Raw genomic sequence first — 22,216 nt, forward strand, 5'->3', positions numbered from 1 at the left:
CCAGTCTCCAAGGCAGGGCTCAAGCATGAAGGAGACTGCCAGAGAGCTTTGGTTATTTCTCACTTCTTCCCTATGTTACTTTCACTTCACCTGTAGGAGGGCATGTTCCATTGAAGCATTTTAATCCCTCTTTCTATTTAAAAAGTATTTAATATTCTCCTAAATTTATGTTCCATTAAACTCTGTATATGAGCTTCTCACAGAGGTGCATGAGGGAGCTGATCACTGTGTTCATTTCCACGTATTAGTTACAGAGCTGCCTACAGCTGCTTAAATTTCACCACCACTTAAAAATCCTTTGAACCATATTATAGTCATTGAGTGGGTTATTTTGGGTTATGCCTTTTTTGTTTTTTTTTTCTTTTTTTTTTAACAAAACTGTCTGATATTAAACACATTGCTTGATTTAAATAAACATGGGAGAAGATTTATGTAATCCAGTTCAGGATACACATCCAAGCCAATATTTTCTCTCACATATAAATATAGAACTACGTCTGTATTAATCTCAAATAAAAATAGAAAGGTGATACTAATTTTGATTGCATTGTTACTTGGCTGGCTTTGACCAATTCTTCTTTCCTTTTCTTTCTTTTCTTCTTTCCTTTTCTTCTTTCCTTTTCTTTCTTTTCTTCTTTCCTTTTCTTTCCTTCCTTCTTTCTTTTTCTTCCTCTTTCTTTCCTTTGCTTCTTTTCTTTTCTTTTCTTTTCTTTTCTTTTCTTTTCTTTTCTTTTCTTTTCTTTTCTTTTCTTTTCTTTTCTTTTCTTTTCTTTTCTTTTCTTTTCTTTTCTTTCTAAAAGCACCAATGAATAAGTCCTAAATCTCATCTAAAGTAAAATGGATTTTTTGGAGCTACTTAGTCATTCTACCAGTCTTCTCCACCTCCAAGGGAACTAAAGACGGAAGAATTGCTCTTATGAACGAGATTAAATAGCTCCAGAAGACTGAAGCGCACTTTTTCCCAAGAGCCTCACAGTTACTTCAATGAAGTTTAATACATCCCTTCTATACAGGCTGTTGAGTGTGAACCTGCAGAAGGTTCTGATCTTAACTTTTTCTCTGCTGGACACCTCTTCTTATGACTGAGGTGGGGAGAGAGGCTATCCTTATTCTTGCTCTCTCATACTGTTTTCACTACCATACCATAAGTGGTATAGCAGTACAGCAAACTACTTTTTCAAACTGTCTCCAAAATAAAATATCTTTACTCAGAAATCATATTTCCCAAGTCTTGACTCTCATCTACTTTTTCAACTCAGGATTGCAGGAAAAAAGTGGATTTTCTGCACAGTCATTCTGTTTTGCATTTGAGCAGGCTTGGGTTTGCTGTGATCACTTAAAAAAATTCTAAATAGGTCTGTGAGAATTTAGGAAGTACTTGGAGAACACATCTTTCTAATCATGCAACAAATTATGTGCTTAATAAGTGCAGCTAATACTTAGCAATTTAGCATATTGTTCTGATTTTGTTAGCTTCACCACTGTTTTCACAGGAAGCTGGCTTTGAAAAAAATTACCAAAGAAAACAGTACTAATACCTATTACTGGAAATAAAGTCTGGAGGTGTATCTCCTGCTCAATTTTCTTTGGCATATTTAGGGTTCAGAGCTCCTTTAACTTGGCAAGCCTGGGCAAGGAACACTTATCCATGTCCATGCAGTACATTCACTCCCATATAATTACTTTTTGTTAATGCTCTGAAATAATTTTCTTTCATTTTAACATAGTCTCCAGTCCTGCAGACATCCAAGCACATGAATAACAGACTCCTAACTTCAATCAGATTACAACTGGGAATAAAGTACTTAGCCATGTGCAGCATCTGGTTGCAGAATTAAGATCATTCATCTCTTGGGTCTTCCTAGGAAGCAGCAGAACAAGATATGTGCATGTGGACTATGGGGCTCATGCAATGGGGCTGCTTTACCTAAGATGAGCAAAAAAAGTTTTTAGAATTCATAGGGCAATCCACACAGCTAATCCAGCAGCTCCTGCAGAAAGTAAATCAGCTCCAACAATCACACCATTCAAGCAGTGTGGCATTTAGAGGAGGAAATACAGTCTATATAGGGAGTTCATTAACAGTCCAGGCTAAAAGGTGTGGGCCTATGTGTTTCATCAAAATCAAGGACTTTTCTTTAATACATATCACCTTAAAAAATACATTTCATCTGATATTTGAGAGAGGACAGCATCTTGCAAGACCTGTTCACTGTTCACTGAACTTTACTCAAGTATCTTGAAAAGAAGTTTGATTTCTTTGATGTCTGTAAGTTTCATTTACATGTACATAGGCTCATAACAGTGCATGATGTTAAAAACCTCAGTGTAATATGTCAGCCTTGAACCTAAATTCCTCATGAATTACCTCATGTATTTTTCTATGTCTACACACATTTATAGTATGTATTTTCAGCAGTAAAGGCATTTTCCAGTATTTTGCTAAATACATTAAAAGCTTATTTTTAAATTTGTAAAAACATTTAAAATTTTAAAAAAAGACCTTATATTTTGAGCTGTTATTAGAAGAAGTAATGAACTTAATATGCTAATGTAAAAAGGGAAAATAAAAGAGTTTTCTGAATGTTGTTTTTAGTGTGTTATCATTAATGTATTAAAACATGTACAAAAATGCATTAAAGGATCAGGAATATTTTCCTGCAGGTACTTAGAACCTAATAAATAATGAATGTGATGATTAACTACATGGGCAGAAGTACAGAGCATTACCAAGAAAAAACCTTCATAAAATCTGCCCTTTGAATGGATGTGCACCATTGTTTTTAATACTTAAAAGCCCACTTGAATATACTCAGTTGTGTGTGAAGAGAAAACAAAAGAAGCAAGCGTGCTTGAATTAATATTATATTTTCAAATGAAACATTTAAATATTGCCAAGAGCAGCGCGGGTGTCTGGAAGGGCAGCGGAGCGAGCCGAGCGAAGCGCGGCGCCATCCCTCAGCGCTGCTTGAGCAGCCACAGAGGTTTGTGCAGGTCCAGGGAGCTGAAGTACGACCACCACCACGGCTTCTCCCTGCCTGCCGCGGACCCTCCTCGAGCCTCGGCCTGCCCGTGCTGGGCGTGAGGGTCAAAAAGTTCCAGTGGGTCCTGAGGGTCGTAGGCGTCCTCCATGGAGCGCCGGAGCAGCTTGCTGGGCCAGGCCTCGGCGGGCCGCAGCACGAAATCCACGCGGCCGGCCTGCTTCATCCTGGTGGGGATGGTGACCCTCTTCATCACCCGGCTGTAGCCCGGCGCCTGGGCGCTGATGATGAACGTCCCCGGAGGCAGGAGCCGCCAGTAGTCGCCGTCAGCAGCTTGGGAAAGGGACAGGCACGACAAAAACAAGGTCAGTTTTTCACCTCGCATCCCCTGTAGCTGCACGCACTACCTTAGATGGCAGCTAAGGGGTAGGCCATGGAAGCAGCTCAGATTTGGGAAAATGTTTGAAGGCAAACTCTAGATGACATAAAAGAGACTTTGCCTGTGAAAACTTGGCCCTTGGGAGGTAATGGAGTAAAATTCACATATAAAATGTCACTACCTGCTGTTTCTGTATCACAGCAAAGAGATGCTTTCCTTCACGCTGCTTTTCCCAAGGGTACAAGGAATAACTCCCAAAGAAATCAATTTAAAACTAAGTGAAACTTAAGAAAACTTGGTCCTTGGGAAGTAATGGAGTAAAAATCACATACAAAATGTCCCTACCTGCTGTTTCTGTACCACAGGAAAGAGATGCTTTCCTTCATGATGCTTTTCCCAAGGGTACAAGGAATAACTCCCAAAGAAATTAATTTAAACTAAGTGAAACTTAAGAAAGCGAAAGCAGAGTCCAGGCTGCAATATATACACACATATATATTTAGAATGTCTAAAGAGCTAAGAAATCCCTATTTTAATTAAATTACACTCAATTCCTTTGCAGACATTCTCGCATGTAAGACTATGGACTTGGAGCTGCAGCTGGTATGAATTGCCATTAGTGTAAAATGGGTGTAAATTTCCTCCAGCTGAAGGCTAGACCCTGCAGGGAGAAGCAGGGAGCTTTAAAACTGAAAAATTTATTCCTTATTTTATATTTCCTTTATTTTGAATGGCAAGTCTCTTAGTTCAGTTAGTGTTGCATTAATACTATTTTCTCATGGAATTTCTTAGTTCTTTTTAACACTAAAATCAAAAAACTTTTTAACCATATGGCATTTTTAACTCCACCTAACTCAGAGCAAATATTCTCTTTCCTACAGTATAAACATATTTTTATTTAATTCTTAATCCTGTAAGGTCCACTGCCAATGGGAAGCCATTGTCTGAGAAGAAGTTTGAAAAAGACCCTAATTCATGCCAGTCTCCCACCAGCCTCCATAATCTGCATCATCTCCACTATTGTATCCCCTCTAGTGCTAGTTTTTTTGAAAGCTGGAAAACATCCACTACATTATAAGCCATTCTGGCTTTCCAAATTGATTCAACAACAATCATTAGACCAAAATGTAACCATTCATATCTTCTGTTTTGCACTGCTATGGCCTACCCTGTTCTCACTGAAATCAATAATAAAAAGAAAGCATTGATTTCAGTGACAGCCTAAGAGCTCAGAACTTTATGACTGTGAAAAATAACAGTTATATATGCTCCAATATATGTTTATCAGTTAGTCACATGGATAAAGTGGACATAATTCAATGTTCTTATAATAAGTGTGCCAAAAATTGCACATATTCATGTGTTTCCACATGAACAGGAAAGGTTGTAGACCCTTCAATTTCTGCAATTATTCTAGTTGTGAAAATCAGAGGGGATCCTACTGCACTACCTACAATGTGTTCACAATATCTCAACTAACTTATTCCATCAAGGCTCCACATCTCCACACGCTGAGTTACAGCCCCTGAGCAGAGCTGTTGCCATATTCCCCCAAATTAGCTTTGGTGGGCAGCAGACTGTTCCAGGTGAAATTTTTCACATCAAGAGCTCCATCATCCCAGAGACAGGACAGACTTAGCAGTCAGCTTAACATGTCTTCTCTCTTGTTATTCCAGAAGAGAACCCCCACCTGAGCCTTCTGTTTTCCATTAAGGTGTCATTTCTACCAAACATGGCAATACTTTTGCAGGTTAAGCTGCCAGTACTTTCACTCTGCCCCAGGAAAAATCTTAAACCAAAAATATTACCTGTGGTGACATCATGCTGAATGCCCCTGACTGAAATACGAGCATTTTTTATTGGGTTGCCAAACTTATCAGACACAATTCCTTTTATCCCCCGATGAACCTGGCAAAGCAAAGCAGAGTTAGATGGGAGGCACTGCAATACCACCTCCTCATCACAAGGAAACCTTTGTAGAGAGGAAACAACTGTCAGAAAGTTCACCCCATTCAGAGCTCTCAGGAGATAATACCCCTTCAGATCACACTGCCTATTTAGGGAGGTCCAAGGGGACTGAGGGAAAGGGAAAATGGAACCAGAGCTTTTTTGGGATAGGTATGTGGCTCTGCTTGGAGAGACCCTTCTCTGCACAAATCACTGGCACCTTGTGGTCTGACCACTATTTAAACACTGTTTCTGAATGTCTGCCCTGGACACAGAACCACAAAGAAATGAAAAGTTAAGGCTTTCAAAACCAATCTGGTGCCCTGAACACAATGAGAAGGCATCACTTCAGGTACTTGTGACTCATCATCACTCTGCTGCCTACACTTCACTGCCTGTCAGAATGTCATGACAGCAGTGTGTATGACAGCCATTTCCCCTTCTCTACAAGCACAGAACTGAGCTGCTTGAGCTGTTGAGAAATGTGCTTGGTGACAAACTAAAGAGCAATGTGATTTTTTTCACACAAGGAGGTGCACTAACAGCTACACTGGACGTTCAATAAAATAAAACAAAACAGAAAAAAAGTTCAAAGTATTAAAAATTAAGCCTCTTAAGGTTCTCTTTTTACAGTGTTCCAGATTTAAAATATTTTATATCTGGAAAGGTATATGACCTTTTTTAAGTGAAAAATAATTCCATTTTGATTTTTTCTATGAACAGCTATGACCAATTTGGGTTGTTCTTTACTTCCCCAACTCCTCTTTTCTCTTCTATTCACTTTCCCTTTCTCAGTACCCTTGTCACAAGAGAAGAATAGAAAAAAGCACAAAGCATCAAAACAATGGGAAAAGCACATTTGCTTTTCTGATGGAATATAGAGATGTTTAAAAATAATCATTAAAGTATTCAACTTCACAGTAATTAATAATACAACGTCTGAAAAAAATAAGTCTAGTCTAGTGAGAGCAGTTTTTAATTTAAGGTGAGGCTGTGTTGTCACAGCTCTTGCTAAACAGCTGTTCCATATACTGAGTTGAGCTACTCACTGCAAAGTTTAGGACCAACTCAATATAAGGATTTGAAAACTATCCCTTAAATGATGCACTGCAGTTTGCTTTGCAGCATGAACTTGGGGATTTACCATATGGATAGAGAGTAAATATGGTCAGAAGAGTCATCTAGGACTCAAATTCAATTTACAGTGTAGACATACTCAAAGTAGTATGACCTCATCCAGCTTCAATACTAACTTTGCAATTATAACATGACAGGATAAAAATGAAAAAACTAAAATTTCTTTCTCAATCTTGCTTTGGTTTGCTTTAGTAAATGTACTATTTTTCATTTTTCCTCAAATCAGTGTCACATGAGTTTGGCAGGGTGTTTTGATATTGCTTCTGATGGGGAGAAGAGATCAGTGTTTAGGAAAATTAATTCTACTTCTGTGTGTTGAGCCAAGTATATTTGTACACACACCAAACAGCCTGGAATATATCAGAATAAGAAAAGTTTGAATTGGTTATGGCAGACTTAATCCTTATCGTGGGTAATTCAGTCATCCTTATCTGCAAAGTTGTTTTGCTTACTGTCCTGCATTTACTCAAAAAGCTTTTCCAGCACAGACTTCTACAGTATCTCACACTATAAAATCTTTACATCTTGAAGACTTCAATTGTAATATATATGGATTTAACCCAGCTCCATTTGGATTCACTAAAACTCATTTTCATCAGACAGCTGTAAAACGAAATGAGTTTGGTGGTCTGTACTGTAGACTTTATTGAATGATAATACTTACCACAAGTAGCAATAGGTTGCTTAGAAAGGCCATAAAAACACTCCTAACAATTTTAAATTACTGCATACTCTGTCAAAATAAGGCATGACAGAAAGCTAATCTACTAATGGCTGAGAGAAAGATGAGCAACTTCTGTTTCTGTGCTCACTTACTTATTGTCAGTGAGGTATTTGTTTTTGCTGAGCTTAAACTTATTATTAAAAATGACATTTAAGTGGCATGTTTGAATGTTCAGAGACACACAGTTCTTCCTTTAGAAGATTTGGCTTGAGGTTTTTAATAACTACTTTCATAAAGAAATCAAGATGGAAAGTGTGTAAATAGCATTTCTAGCAAGATTTTAGCTGAATCTAAATTTCTTGCTGTGGGACAGTAGGGTAGGGTATGGTAAGCTCTCTGGAGAGCAGATCTTATTGCTTAAGTCTTCAAAAGGAAAGTTGATTCATACTTTTCTGAATATTAAGGTTTTCTCTAGTGCTAAAATTGTGGATGGTTGATGAATAATGCTCCCCAAAGTATTCACAGATAATTCCCTTTCTCACTATTTTCAAGGCCTTTGCAGTCCTCAATCTCAACCCCTTCTGCAGCATAGACAAAATACCACCTGTGTGTCCTGCTAGATAAACTAAAGCACTGGGGCCCCTGGAGGAGTGTGGTGTTTGATTCAGCAATGTTCAAGAGTTAACCAGGAAAACAGCAAAGAAATTCATTTTGACAAAGAATGAAAAAGAAAAACAGAAAGCAAAAAGGTCTGTAAAAGCAGAGCAGTACCATTTCCATGTAATTCAGAAGGGCACCTTTGTTTTCATGCCAGATTGTAAACAGTTCTTCCTCCAAAGGAAACTTTTCACATCCTACCTCGATGGTAACTTCAAAGCAATTTGTGTGAAGGTAATTAAAATCTGCCATACCTACAGGTTTAAAAAGAAAGAGGACAGCTCATGAACAGCCATGTAGCTTTTAGCTGGAGCTTTGCTGCTGCAGTCAGCTGAATGCTGTCCCCATGGGTGTGGGCTATTATACGGTAAAAAGTGCTTGCAAATATATAAAAAGTGTTCAACAAATTCAGAATTCTATAACTTGTTTCAACTATAAAAACTAATGACCATGACACTCCTTTCAGGCAAAAAAGCATAATTTTATACTATTATTCACCAGGCCAAGAAGTAGCAATAGAGCAATAAAGATTGGTTAATCACAGTAACTGTATAATCAGCTGTATCAGAGGTGATTGCCAAGGGTCACCAGAACAAAAATGACCTTTTGACATTATTATGTTCAAAACTGTTTCTGTACAAAAGACATTGGATATAATTTTGGGAAGAAAGTAAGCCAAAGAGATCTAAACCTAATTCTCACGCATGCCCCAAAGCACTCCAAATGTCTAGTTTCAACATAATTATTTGGGGATCCAGCTGGGTTCTATTGGAAAACACAAGTGAAGCGCTGCTGAAAATTTATGAACACTGATATTTTATCCATGCCAGTATTGAAGGAATTCTAAAGAAAACAAAATACTATTATTGGGGAAATCAAATTAACAGCGGAAGCACAAATGAATTGCATGTTTGTCTCTGTTGTAGTTTTCCCTGAAAACAGAATTTATTTAAACATATGAGGAAGCAGCACATGCATTGTCTACAAGATGGATTCAAACTTATGAGGTTAAGGAATGAGAGCATAGCATTAAGAATTTATTTCTACAAGTCAGGTTTGAAAATAAAAATATTATATTATATGGTATAACAACTTTGACTCTTGCATAACTTGTTAATTTTCCTCAAGTCCCATTGGGGTTGAATGCATCCCATGTTAACTGCATAAAAACATTACCAACATAGATTTACTACTTAAATCCCCTAAAAATTATATTTTGCATGGGTAGGACCTTAACCAAACTGAAATGAATAAAATCATTTTGTTCAAACTCTGGTGTCTTATAAAGGTCACACAGAGGTTTTACCTCACTTGATATGATGGTAAAGTGGTTTTACCTCCAGTGAAGCTGTACCACTCAGCACCATTTATAATACCTCCACGTTTCACAAAATTCCCACCACAGCGGAGTTCAGACCGGTCTGAGATGACGGGGTGTGCATCTGCATAGGCTTTAGCCAGCATCTTGAACACCTGTAACAGACATGATTGGAATATCTTTGCTTTTACAAACTGCACACTTTGCCATTGCTGTTATTAACTATTGCTGTTGTCAGTCCAGACAATGAGCCACCCTGTGCCCTCGAGACTGAAGGAGGTGATGAACTGCTCAACAAGTTTTGCTTGTTGTGAAGAAATTTTGATTTGTCTTCTTCTCTAGAGTTCTTCTCTTCAATCCAATATATTTATCCAGGGACAACATATTAAATAACAGTGGATTTTTTGAGACTTGGCTTCAATCTACCACCTGGGGCAGGAGCAAAGGACATTTTTGTTGTACTTCAAGTCCCAGTTTTTAAAGTTGAAATTTAGGCCTGCTTTATGTTTTGTTTTAGTTTTTGATATTTTTTACCCTTCAGCTCAACTAAATCTTCACACTGAATGCTGCTGTTTAAAATAGTCAGTGTCAATTTGCTTTGCACTCATCACTCACACAGGAAAACCTGCCAGTTTGATCTCAGAGAGAGCTCCTTCTGTGTGGGGCAGAAACCATTCCAAAAAGTGAAGGATAGGATGTGATGATGCAGGATGTCACCACTGATTTCCAAAGTGTGTTGACACTGATGAAGAGCAGAGCAGACACCACGCAGAAAGGAACAGTGGCAGAACATGTAGTGAAGACAGAAGAAAGAGCAGTTATCTGAAGAAACCATTTATTTGAATCATGTTCCTGCCCTTCTTCTCCAATGGTTATTCCAACTTTATATAAAAATCCTCCCTCTCCTTTTTGTCTATTTGGACCTTATCTTCTAAGGGAAGACTCAGATTTCAACACTGAAATTACAGCAGTTATCAGGTGCTACTTGATACTACTATTCATTATCATGAGTTTCATTCCATATTGCTTTTAAGACAGTGTGTGCAAGAAGTTTGGTGGCTAAAATCCGAGGTTTCAAAGTGCTAAAGCTTTAGTTTTAGCACTTTAGTGCTAAAGGATTAGTGCTAAATCCTAGTTTTACAAGTTTAAAGCTTTATCCTAGTGTTATCATCAAGGATAAAGACCCAAATGATCAAGCATACAACATTGACTGATATTTGTGGTTGTTTCTAATAATCACATGGCTTAGCCAATTACGGGATCAGGTTGGTGAGCAAGGAAAGGTGGAAAGACATTTTAATGTAAGTGTAAAGATACTTTACTGAAATACTTCTGATGACCAGAAACTAAAAATTCAGACAATATAAAATGCTTTTGCAACTCCCTTAAGTTTCTATGTGTCTAAATATTGCTCAGACCAGCAAATTGTGTCCTTCAAAGTTTTGCTGAAAAGAAATAGATGTTAATTAAATATGTTAAGAAGAACTTTCACTGCCAATAGTTCAGTGCCAGGCTCAATATCTTTAATTTCAACAGGAATTTGGGTCGCAGTTCTGAACATTCCATGGAAGGTATTTATTATAAAGTTTAGAAGGTGCCAATGTGAGTTAGGAGTATGATCCTCACCTTTTACAAAGATATCTGCAGATATCCTATTCCCAGCGACCAAGCCTCCTCTTGTTTCATACCAAGAGGCATAAGGCTTTTGCCTGGCCAACAGTTCAAGTGAAGGAAGGCCAGTGGTAGTGAGAAGAGGAAAAAAAAGTTCCTGGATAACAATACATTTGTTATCACTTAGAAGCTAATGTATGACCAGTCATGGACCTCAAGGAAACTTAGATTTTTAGGTATAATATAGAGGAACAAAAAGGGGAAAAACAGAGGAATCCTTTGGCAGTGACTTTGGCAGTGTGAGGTTTCACTCAGTAAAGTGAGGTCAGTGCTGTTACCTCAGCCAGCACTTTTACCCCACTGACCATCACAGGTTGGGTTTTTCATGGGGAGGGAAGGGAGTGTTTCAGCTCACCAAAGGGAGTGAACTTGACTTGGTGTGGACCTTTCTGCTCTGGTGAGCAGAGTCATCATTTCAGTTTCTTGTTAAAAAAAAAAAAAAGTTAAAACATCCATCTCCACAAACCCCGAAATATGGGAAAGTTTCTAGGTGGGCTGAATCAGATGCAAGAATGTGAGTGTAAGGACATGGTCCAGCTTTGAGACTCCTTGCTCTCAGCCAGTACTGCCACGGGTTGTGTGCAGGTCAAAAAGAGACTTGAAATCTGCAGTGTCTTGGAGCAGAGAAGAGGATCCTTGTGCTTCCACCCATGCACCATGATGGACATGGGGAGGTGGAAGCACAGATGCATTTTCAAATGAGGAAACATGGTTTGAATATATTTCTCAAAATCTGATTTTTTAATATCTGGCTATCATCTGCTCTGCAGCATTTCACCCTGGTCTGCAAATTTCCCCTTGCACAGCGAATGTAGCAGGTCAGCATTCAGAACAATAGTTATGGCCAATGTATGGCAGATAACCAAACTGCTGTATTTTGGGATGCAGGTTGTCTGACAGCAGCAGCTGTAGATCACATTACTTAAATGCAGGTCACTTCACTGGTACAGGGTTTATATATTTCTGTGGAAAATTTCAAGTGATATTGACAGGGCTGTTAAGATTTCTTGTGCTGAGTCATTTGAAAAATCAGTTTTTCACTGAAGACATCCCCAGCCCAACCTTGCATGTTCTAAACCTCCAGATTTGTAGCCAAATTCCCAGAATTTGCAGTCACTGACTATGCAGCAGTCACCTGTATAGGGTTCCCTGTCCCTGTGTTGAAAGTCAGGAGTTCCATTAGGGTTTGTCCAGCTGTGCACTACACTGGGATAGACCCCTTTGCCTGTGTGGCTGCATCCTTCCACTCAAAATACACGTGCTGTCCCTGAGTGGAAAAGATGGAAGTACTGCTGTACTTCCATTCCAGGGGTGAACTGCTGGATGAAGCACACATGGCAATAGTCCTTCACCACCTATGCATAGGGCAGCCCTAGCCCAGGCAGTGACATGTAAAAGCATAATTTTACGATTTCCCCAGTTCTCAGCAAGAGGTTCTGCAGCTTGCATTAGCACCCACCAGATATTTCTTACACAGGCTTGTTGCTGTGCAGTGCCTGCTTAATTTTACTGCTAAATCATTGTCATACACATATAGTCATAGGCATTGTACAGCTCAGAAGAAATGGATTGATACAGAAAATGTTTAACAGTCATACATCTTTAAATATTTAATATGTGTTAGTGAGAACTGTCATTTCAGAAGAAGTCAGCCCAGAGATATGCTCAAAGATAAAGGATGCTTCAAGTCAAAGATCAACTTCTGACTATTTTCAACTGTTCTTTGTTTATATAAAGAACCATTTTTCTTAAGAGGCCAGAGACATTTTTAGCTCAGCTAGAAGGCTGAAAAGCTAGCTGTTCTCCTGGTGGGCATGTCAGCAATGAATACTAGATTGAGGAAACCAAAGGGAAATAGGAAAGATGGCAAAAAATTTCACAGAAGATTTACAGTGAGTCCCAAATGGGGAACTTTCCAGGGACAAGAGGTGGAAACCAATCCCATTCGTCTGACCTGGAATAAATGTTACAAGGCTGCCACCATATGGCAACAAATCTTTTTTCCCGTCAGTCTTTATGGATTCCACAAGAAAATAACACTGCTGGTCAGGCTTGTTCCTTTTCTTCTGGAAACCAGTGGTAAAAATATCACAGCCTACTCCCTTAAAAAATTAAAACGTGGATTTTTCTAATCTGTGCTTTATGAAACCATATTTGGCCTCACAAAAGATAGGTAAAGCTTTCCAGACCAAGCTGATAGAGAGTTAACAATCCTATATTTTAAAGTACATTAAGTAAGTGTATAAATTAGAGTCACACAGTATTCTGAGTTGGAAGGAATCCACAAGGACTATCAAGTCCAAGTCTTAAGTGAAAGACCTCTGTGGGGATTGAGCACTTGACCTTGGAATTATTAGCATCAGCTTTACCCAAATGAGCTAAAATCATATTGTGTGTATATATATATGTGTATATATATATACGTATATATACATACTCTTGGATTATGTATATAAATATTTTATTTATACATATTTAATACATAAATGCATATATATACCCACATATGTACATGATCTAAATTAATTAAAGTTTGTTATTTATTAAAAGTAAATGTTTCCATAGTTTCACAAATTGAACCAACATCCTAACCCTGCAAAAGCGACATTACCTTCTCATCAGGTGTAGGGGAGAACATTTTTTCTTCCATAGGATGCCTTGAATAGTCATAAGGATAGGTCACAACCAGCTCACCTCCATGCAGGCTGGCAGAGAGCACAAATGGGATAGACCTCAACCACTTCATGACTGCTTTTGTCTCAGGGGCCACCTGAAATCCAGAAAAAAAAAAAAAAAAAAAAAAAAAAAAAAAAAAAAAAAAAAAAAAAAAAAAAAAAGCTGTGACTAGCCATGCAACTCCAAAGGGATTTGATCCTCTGCAGGATGAAGCCCAATGGAGAAGAGACTGTGTCAAAAAGAGAATGTTGAAGCTCTTTGGCTTTTCCAGCCCAAAAGTACTGGGGAAAGAAAATCTGTTTTCATCATGGAATGGGTGATACACATTGTTCACTGTGGAAAGTCTGGAACAAAAAAGGAAATAGAACATTTGACAGAAGAAGAAAGTTTTCATTACAGTGACATTTTCAGATGATGATGGCAGTACTTTTGGCTGGAAAACTTGTGGCATTTGATCACTACTTACCTAACTCCCTAACTAATTTCATTTTTGAATCAGCAGGATTGACTTTAAACGGATAAACTGGAATAGGGGGGTAAATTTGCCATTCTCATCCCTTGTTGAAAATGCATTTGCTATCCTTAGGTGCAGGTTAATCTGTAAATAAATGAAAACTAATACGTATAAAGCACAGCAATGCCTGCAGTTTGCCTGCACTGAACTGTGGCAGATAAGTCACCAAATTTAGGTGTTTTGACAGTCCCCCTTCAGTAATAGCGGCCAAGGGAGAGGGCAGCAGACTCCAAGAGATGTTCAGGCAGCCGGCACGCAGGAGACTCCTTCATCCCGTTTCTGAGGAGGAATTTGCGGGCCCTGCTCCGGTGTTGTTTCATTCTCAGGGATAACAGTGGCATCTGGTGGCCGGTCCCTGCAAGCCCAGACTCACGCCAGGGCCCCCGGAGAGCTGAGGCTCCTTTCCTTGCAACTGGGGGAAATTACCTGGAGAAAGCCTGAGGAGGGCAGAGGCTGCTCATCTGGACCCTGCACCACTGCAGGTCTGCAGGTTTTATAAAAATGAGAAATACCTGTTATGATGAAGTTAGTCCAGCCTCTACTTAGGGATGCTTTAGGGATTGCTTATCGCCCTTTGCTTTGACTCAGCTGTCAGAAAACCAGGCAGCCAGGGCTCCAGAGCACTAGTGACTAACTGTGCAGGGAAAAAACATCCAGAACAAACAAGAAAAAAACTACCAAACCAACTGAATAAAGCCCCAAAAGACCTATATACTTGGGTTTCAACAATAGCAATTCCTGTTTTCTTTGGATCACTCCCTAATCTACTGTTGTTAAAAAAACCTTTGGGGATCCACAAACCCAGGTGTGGAGCACAGAAAAACACTGTGAAGGTGCACCATGCTCCTTCAATGAGGCAGAAAGCCAAGGAAAAAGCCATGTCTAAACACAGTTTTTTACCTGGAATGATTTAAGAAGATCTTGCCCTGTCGGCTCCTGATCTAAGCAGGAGACTACCTCCCTATAGATGCCATAGTTTTTAAATTAGTCCTTCTAGTGTTTGGGTTTCCTTAAAATGCCCTTCTATAGCTATTGAGATAAATGCTACTCTGTAGCTTTCAACTTCTGCATTTTAAACAGGCAACCTGAAAAATGGGATGTATCAGGTAAAGTCTGATCAACGGAGGAACACACAGAATGCACTTTGCACACCAGAAGCCTAATCAAAGGTTTTTTACATAATAGGGAAGATTAAATATAGAGTTTCCACAAAGGCCATGACATGGAATAAAATTATTAAAAAATGCAGATAAAGGGCATTCCAAAAGGAAAAGACTTTTAGCAGTCTCACACACCCACTCACAATGCAGAAGTGGGAGAAGAAAGCAGCCCCCAGGCTTCCTGACAAGAAACATGGCAGCGTCCAAAGAATGCTATCTGCACCAAAGGATTTGTTTTTCTGGCCTTTGTACAGTGCCCTGGGATGACCTGATCATGACCTTTATCCCAGTAGTGCTTTGGACTGAACCAGCCACTTCCACTTGCACCCTGCAAGTCCATCCTTTGAGCCCATCTCTTCTGAAGAGAAGACCCAGAGGCCTTGTAAGAGGCTGTAAGTGTGACTGCATGGATTGGGCACTTTGGGAGTTTCTCAGGGTGGTTGAGCACCTGGAACAAGCTCACACCTTCCAAGTCCATAGCACCAGCCCTTCTGAGGAGGTTGCTGCCCCAAAATCCCATCAGCTCCCTGTCCTGCTGCAGCTGCCCCAGCTCCTGCTGCCCAGCCAGAGAGGCCACGCCTGACACAGCCTCAGCCCTGCTTTCAAACTGCAGCCTTGGGCCTTGACAGGATTTTTAAGTTGCTTCTGCAATTCAGTGAACAAGGGTAAAATACACAGTTTTATTTGAGAGCTCCTGGTTTCAGTCGTTCATCCTGATCAGCCAACTGGTTAAGCAGATACCTGCATAAGCCCCAAGACAGTGCTGTCTCACAGAGCCAGTGTCTTACTGAAGTCAATGTTGTGACAAAACAGGAGTTTCAATGTTGCTATTTTTATGCTAATAACATTTCAGTGACATGAAATGAGCATATTCTGGTTCAGCTCCACTGGATGATAGCAGGTGTTATCTATGCCACTCTGGCCTTTGACTTTTCCTTTAATGTGGGTTTTGTGGAGTCTAATTTTTTTTTTTTCACCGGGGCTTTTGCTTTTAAGTTAGATGAGATCAATTTTAAAGTATCCATCTCACAAGAACAATTCAGAGCACAACTAGAAAACAGGGAAATTATTTCTGCATGACCACAGAGAAGGGCTACTACCCTTTCTAAACCTGAATCTCATTTCTTCAATTATACTGCAATTAGTCACTGTCTCCATGGCTTTCAAAGATTTCTCTTTCTCCCTTTAAAAAGCAGCCAGACTAATTTTCTTAAAGAGTATGCCAGCCTCCACTGGCATAGACTTCCGAATTCTGTTTGAACCAAGACAATTGAACTATATTTGAGATGTAGCCTGTGGTCTGTCTGTCTGAGCCCTCAGACCACTTATTACAATAATTCATAAAAGAGGGGAACAAAACACTCTAAATGATGCCAGGCTTTTGGGGAGCAGGAACTCTGGCTGAGAGCTCACTTTGTGCTTCCTGATCTTTACACAATGCCCTGCAGCACTCAGGTAATTACTTTAATAAGGCAGATAGCAAACACTGTTAAGTAAATGAAAGGGCAGAGGCTGGTGTTGAAACATTCAACCTAATGCTCCTGCATGCACAAAGCACCACTGTAAGAGCCATGGGCTCATCTGCCTGACAAAACTGAAGGTCATTAAGGGACAGCTGATTTGGCAGTCCCATGGTACCATCACCAGAGGAGACACAGGGCTGGGAGAGCACTTACTGCCAGGTTTGTGAACCATAGAAAACTGCAGTTAGCAAGGAGATTTTGTGGTGCCACTGAGGCCACAGGCCTGGTTCCCTCAAATGCTCTGTAAAGCATATGGATTTGGAGACTTTTGAGGGTTTTTTATGTGAGGACCAGCTTTGAGCCCAGGAGAGCAGCTAGAAGTTCCCTGAGTTTTGGTGTTCTGAGGGATACCTTGGATGGCCATCTTATTTCTTCTTTAAAAACAAGAAAAGGTTTGCAGGAGAAGTGACATATTTGTAACCCCAGGTCCACACCCACTGAGGCAGAGCTCAGGTGGGGTGGGATGGTTGTGTGCCAAGGCTCTCTGGTCTCTTGTCAGTGACAGATAACCCAGGGTGATGCTGCAGCTGGGGCAGAGCTGTGGTGGTAGCTGTGAGAGCAATGTTGGGCTGCCTCCACCCTTCCCTCTGTAAGCTGCTGTGATGTTACACAGTGTTTAAGAAAGATAAATACATGGTTGTAAAGATGGCTTCTGCAAGTGGCTGCCTGCCACTACCACCTCTCTCACAGGTCAGCAGAAGAACCAAGGCAGAAGGTGGACTTGGAGAGGGACGAGGTTAGAGCCAGGAAATCCAGAGTTACAGGGACAAGCTCACAGTTTGCACCAGGCACTGGCAAAAAAATGGGGGTCAAAGACACGTTTGTCCTTCCTCAGTGTTGCCTGGGTCCTCAACCCTGCATCTCTGGACACACAGAGAGAGGGAGCACGTGGCTGAAGGAAGATCTCCATCCTTTCCTTCCCATGTTGGAGCAGGGGAAGGGTCTGAGGAGCCCTTCCCCTCAGGTGGAAGGAGTACCATAGATAATGTGGGATGAACTGACCACAGCCCCCATTTCCAGTTCCTCTGCAACACAATGGGGAAGCAGGTGTGGAATTCAGGTGCAAAATTAAGCCTGGGAAGAAGGCAGAGGTGGGGGAAAGTGTTTTTAAGATTTCTCATTAGTCTACTCTGATTCAATTCAAAATAAATGAAATAGATACAAATAATTTTCCTTGAGTCTGTTTTTCTTCTGATGTTAATTAGTGACCAATCTCTTCCTGTCTTTATCTCGACGCAAGAGATTTTAGTTATATTTTCTGTCCCCTGTCCAGCTGAGGAGGGGAGTGATAAGAGTGGCTTTGGTGGGCACCTGGCATCCAACTAGGGAAACTCACCACAGGGGTGAATCAAAATCTCTCTGACTTTTCCCTTAAAATCCCATTTTTTCCCTCCCAGTTATTTTCATTTGGCCTCAGGCTCTGCTCCGCAGCTCTCAACCCTTCTTTACCATCTGAGGCTCTGAACTCCACTTGCATTTACACAGCTTGCTGTTATCTGTTATTATTCAGACAAAAGTTGAAAACTTCTAAGCTTGTGACCTTATAACCATGCAGAAATTCAGTGCCATAGTCTGGGATCTATGATTACATGCAAAAATGGAATAAACTACTTGAGCTTAATTATGGCAGAAATTAGTGGTCTAGGACACTGTGCATTACTGAGCCTCTTACAGCCTTGGGTCTTCATATGCACGTTATCTTGATGAAGTGAGGTGCTTTTATCTAGATTTTACTACTGTGAAATGGGGTACCAGAACACTGGGGTAGCATCAGGGATGCCTTTGGGATTTAGACCTGGCTTTACATAAGACCACCTGCAGCAGAGTAGGAACCTGGAGTATGATCTCTCAAATCTTCTGCTGACATCAGATGAAGGAATCTTGTTCCCCACCTTTCTGAGGCTATGTGCCAGCAATAAATATTGAATCGGAATATAATTAGTTTAAAAGTAGAAGAAAAGCAGAGCTCCCAATATGTGAACTACTGATTTACCTTCCTGTGATTCTTCTTTCAAGGGCAGCTAAGGTCCAGTTAGAGTTGTGCTGGGGGCCACTGGTCTGCCAGCAACACAGGTAGGGCTGAGCTTTGCATTCCTGACACAACATACACAGAGCTTAGTGATGATGACTGTGAGGCCCTGTGGTGCTGCCTCCATCCTGCTCTGAGCTCTGCAGCAGCAACTTTCCCTCCCAGCACCTCTGCAGCTCAACTGGCTGTTTCCACTGCTCCATATGGTTACAGTCATTTATAAACATCCTCTCTTAATGGAAGATGACACCACACAGCTTTACATGCAGCCTTTGTACATTTTCCATGGCAGAAACTCCTATTGCATCAGACCTGTGCAGGGCTTGGTGCAATGACAACTAAATCCACAAAGGCTTTAACAGGCATCACAGTTTAAAGCACTAATGATGAATTATTACACACTTGTGACCCCCTCATAACAGTCATTATTCTTAATCTAAACCAGCAAAGTTCAAATTGTCCACAAATTTTCCAAATTATTTGTGACATCTGCCTCTTTGGCCAGACCTACACCATGATTTTCATGCCAATTCCGAGCCTGTCCACTTCAGTCCTACTTATAAAACCTGATTACAAGCAAATAACTTCAGAACAAGCAATCTCAGTCTCAACTCCTGAGCTGCTCTGCAGTAGAAATGGTTTATAAAATGTGTAATTCATACCTTACCCCACCAGTAGGACTGTGGAATGGGGATATGGTCCAGACGGGCCCCACGAATTCCGGCTCTTCTGTAAGCCTCAGATGTCAAATCTGGGAAATTTCTGTTCAGGTCCAAGTTCTGAGCTGTCTGTCGTCCAATGACCCATCCATTGTAACCAGCCCCCTATTTTGTCACACAGAAGCCAATTTGAAAATAGCTCCCTGTCTCAAAATAACACTTTGTGGAAATTGATTAATCAAAGGGAAGTTTTAAAAGAAGTAAACTGAAAATGTCTGTACTGCTAAAAAACCCACGCTTATTAATTAATCACATTTTGTCCCCATGAATATTAATGCACTAACTAGCATTCAGGAAGTGTTTCACTCACCAGTGATGTGACTCATGAGAGGAACACAGGAGCCTCTTGCTCAGAGCAGCATGCAGAGTGGGTTAGAGGAGAAAAAGAAAATACAGCTGGATGCCCCCAAGACAGGATGAGGCAGAATACAGTAACCCCAGACTCATACAATGGACAGAGCTCACCACATGAGCAAAAACAGAGAAAAAAGGTCTAATTTCATGCTAGTGGTGGTAGAGAAAAAAGAGAGGGGGAAATGAGAATGTCAGTTAACAAATAATAGAATCTTAGTTTTCACAGGTCTCCATCAGACATGAGTTGATCTCTGAAAACTGCCATCCATTATGAAACTTTGACAGTACAGACAATATTCACATTTCATTATGCCTACAGATTTAAAAAGAGGGGGAACATAAGCATGTTATTAAACGGCATTTCCTTATAAAACTATGTAAGTCATTATAGTGAGTCAGGCACTTTGTTCTAGAACTGATAGCAGAGAGTGCTAAGTGTGTGAAAAAGTAACACAGTCATTCCCACATCATCACATGCAGGCAGCAAAACTGACAAATATGGCTTTGACTTCCTCTTAGTTCTGTTCACATCATCTTTGGAAAGCAATGTACCACCAATGCTACCTGGAATTCTGGCAGTCAGTTATTAGTGTTCCCCCCTTTACATGACACTCCCCTCCCACTTTGTTCTTTCCCATGGAGAATTATAGAAACATGAAGGCCTGAATATCTCCTTATAATAAAACTTTTACCTCTTCTGCAGCCAGTTCATACCCATCAGGATTGAGTGAGGGCAGGAGATGAATTCTGGTGCTGTTGATCAAGGCCTGGATGCGAGGGTTCCCAAGAAGATATTCTGAGCACAGATACTGAGCGAGGTATATCAGCAGCTCCTTCCCCACAACTTCATTTCCGTGCATGTTGCCAATGTACTTAAATTCTGGCTTGACTGTGGAATGTCAAATAATGAGATGCTTTAATTTGATTATACATGAGTGGCTTCCAAAATCAGACTAATCCAAGTTGCTTACTGATGAGTCAAAGTTTTGTTTACGCTAAATTCATGCACACATTCCTGCAAATAGCACAGCAGTTCTAGGTGAACTTCTCTCCATTAAACATCAGTTCAGCAACAGTTTAAATAGTGTGAAATAAAGTTCAATCCAAAATATTAGGATTCCAAATCATAAGAGGTGATCATTGCTCTGAGCTTTTGCTAGAGTCATCATTAATTGTGTGCAAAGGATGCTGAAAACAAAAGCATCAAGCCGTGGCTGGGGAGGAACAAAACACAACCCTGGCACTCTGACCTACCTTGCGGGGCTTCAATGCCTTATTTTGCCACAGATCTTAGAAACCACGTGCAGATATGTAATATATCACCTCTTTATTTAGGAAAGAAGTTGGGTTATGCATAAAAAGGGGATTTCAGGCTAAATAGCCCTGGAATAAGCCTATTAGAAACACATAACTTTGCAATACCCTGTAGTTATTCTCTCAGTTTCCATCCTTCCTTAGAGACTAATGGAAAGTAGAAAATAAATGCACTTTGGAGACACCCTTTCCTGTCTATCCCTTCATCTTTGCCTTTGATCCTGGCCAGCCTTGAGCACTAGACACTGGAGGGAGCCTGGCACAGAGCTATTATGCCACTTGCTCAGGCTGGTAAAATCTCCAGCTCTGGACCTATTTCTACCTCCTTTTATGGTGTCCCGAACAGCATGAAGCAATAGATTTAGAGAAAAATGCTAGAAAATATGTTAAACTACCATCTTTTATCATGTCATATCACAGTTTTCATTTAAAAGCCTGATTCATAGGCTTTGTGTTTTCCTGGCAAATGGAGTAAAAGCTTAAAAAGACACCTGCAACTTATTATCTTTGAACAAGAGACAAAGTGTGATAGGCCAGGAAAATGTAATGTAGATCTTTGCTCTGTTAATGACATCTACTGGGACCTGATTAAGTTTAAAGGCACCTCAAAATACCTCTAGATCACACAGAGCAGCACAGCTGAGAGTAAACAAAGTGACCAGTCTTTGCTGTCCTCCCTGAGTCCCCTTTGTGGGCAGCACAGCACAGAGAGGACACAGCAGCCTGACCTGAGACCATAATCTCAATAAAGTATTAGGTCAGATGTAGTTCAGTTCTGCCATACTGCTGAGGCTGTGCTAATGCTGGAGCTCTTCTGATGAGAAGCAATGTGAGGCTCTCAGCAATGGCCATAGCAATCCACCAAATCTAGACAAGTATAATTTTTGACCTGGGAGCCAGTAACTGGAAAACAATACCTAATACTGCCCTAGAAAGTTATCTGCTTTGTAAAGAATTTAAAACACTTAAAAATCTGGCCCTTGCTGTCATAGTGATGAAAACACAGAACAGAGATTTGTGGTGTTCCCCTCTGCAGAAAATTTGTGAGGACTCATGTCCCAGTGTATATATTAGCACCTATAAATGGTATAATAACATCTGTTCAGCGGCTATGGTAACATAAATTCCTGGTATCACCAACTGACAGGTATAGTACTGACATGAATCTCTGTT

The 22,216-nt window shown here is 40.3% G+C and overlaps 1 protein-coding gene across 2 annotated transcripts in view; it reads right to left on the minus strand.

The window, feature by feature from the left end:
* Positions 1–2,852: 2,852 nt before the first annotated feature.
* Positions 2,853–22,216, minus strand: part of CPZ (carboxypeptidase Z) — a 34,652-nt gene continuing 15,288 nt past the window's right edge. The window contains exons 5-11 of one of the 2 annotated variants that reach the window (XM_031060097.1): positions 20,422–20,618; positions 19,319–19,480; positions 13,366–13,524; positions 9,142–9,238; positions 7,880–8,019; positions 5,169–5,268; positions 2,853–3,314 (exon numbers count right to left, since the gene is read on the minus strand). In XM_031060097.1, coding sequence (XP_030915957.1) covers positions 2,959–3,314; positions 5,169–5,268; positions 7,880–8,019; positions 9,142–9,238; positions 13,366–13,524; positions 19,319–19,480; positions 20,422–20,618 — 1,211 coding nt within the window. In that variant the 3' untranslated portion in view covers positions 2,853–2,958. Of the gene's footprint in view, positions 3,315–5,168; positions 5,269–7,879; positions 8,020–9,102; positions 9,239–13,365; positions 13,525–19,318; positions 19,481–20,421; positions 20,619–22,216 lie in introns of both variants that reach the window. The other variant, XM_005424737.2, reaches the window with a different exon arrangement.

This window comes from Geospiza fortis, unplaced genomic scaffold (assembly GCF_000277835.1).
Source record: "Geospiza fortis unplaced genomic scaffold, GeoFor_1.0 scaffold147, whole genome shotgun sequence".
Classification (NCBI taxonomy): Eukaryota; Metazoa; Chordata; class Aves; order Passeriformes; family Thraupidae; genus Geospiza; species Geospiza fortis.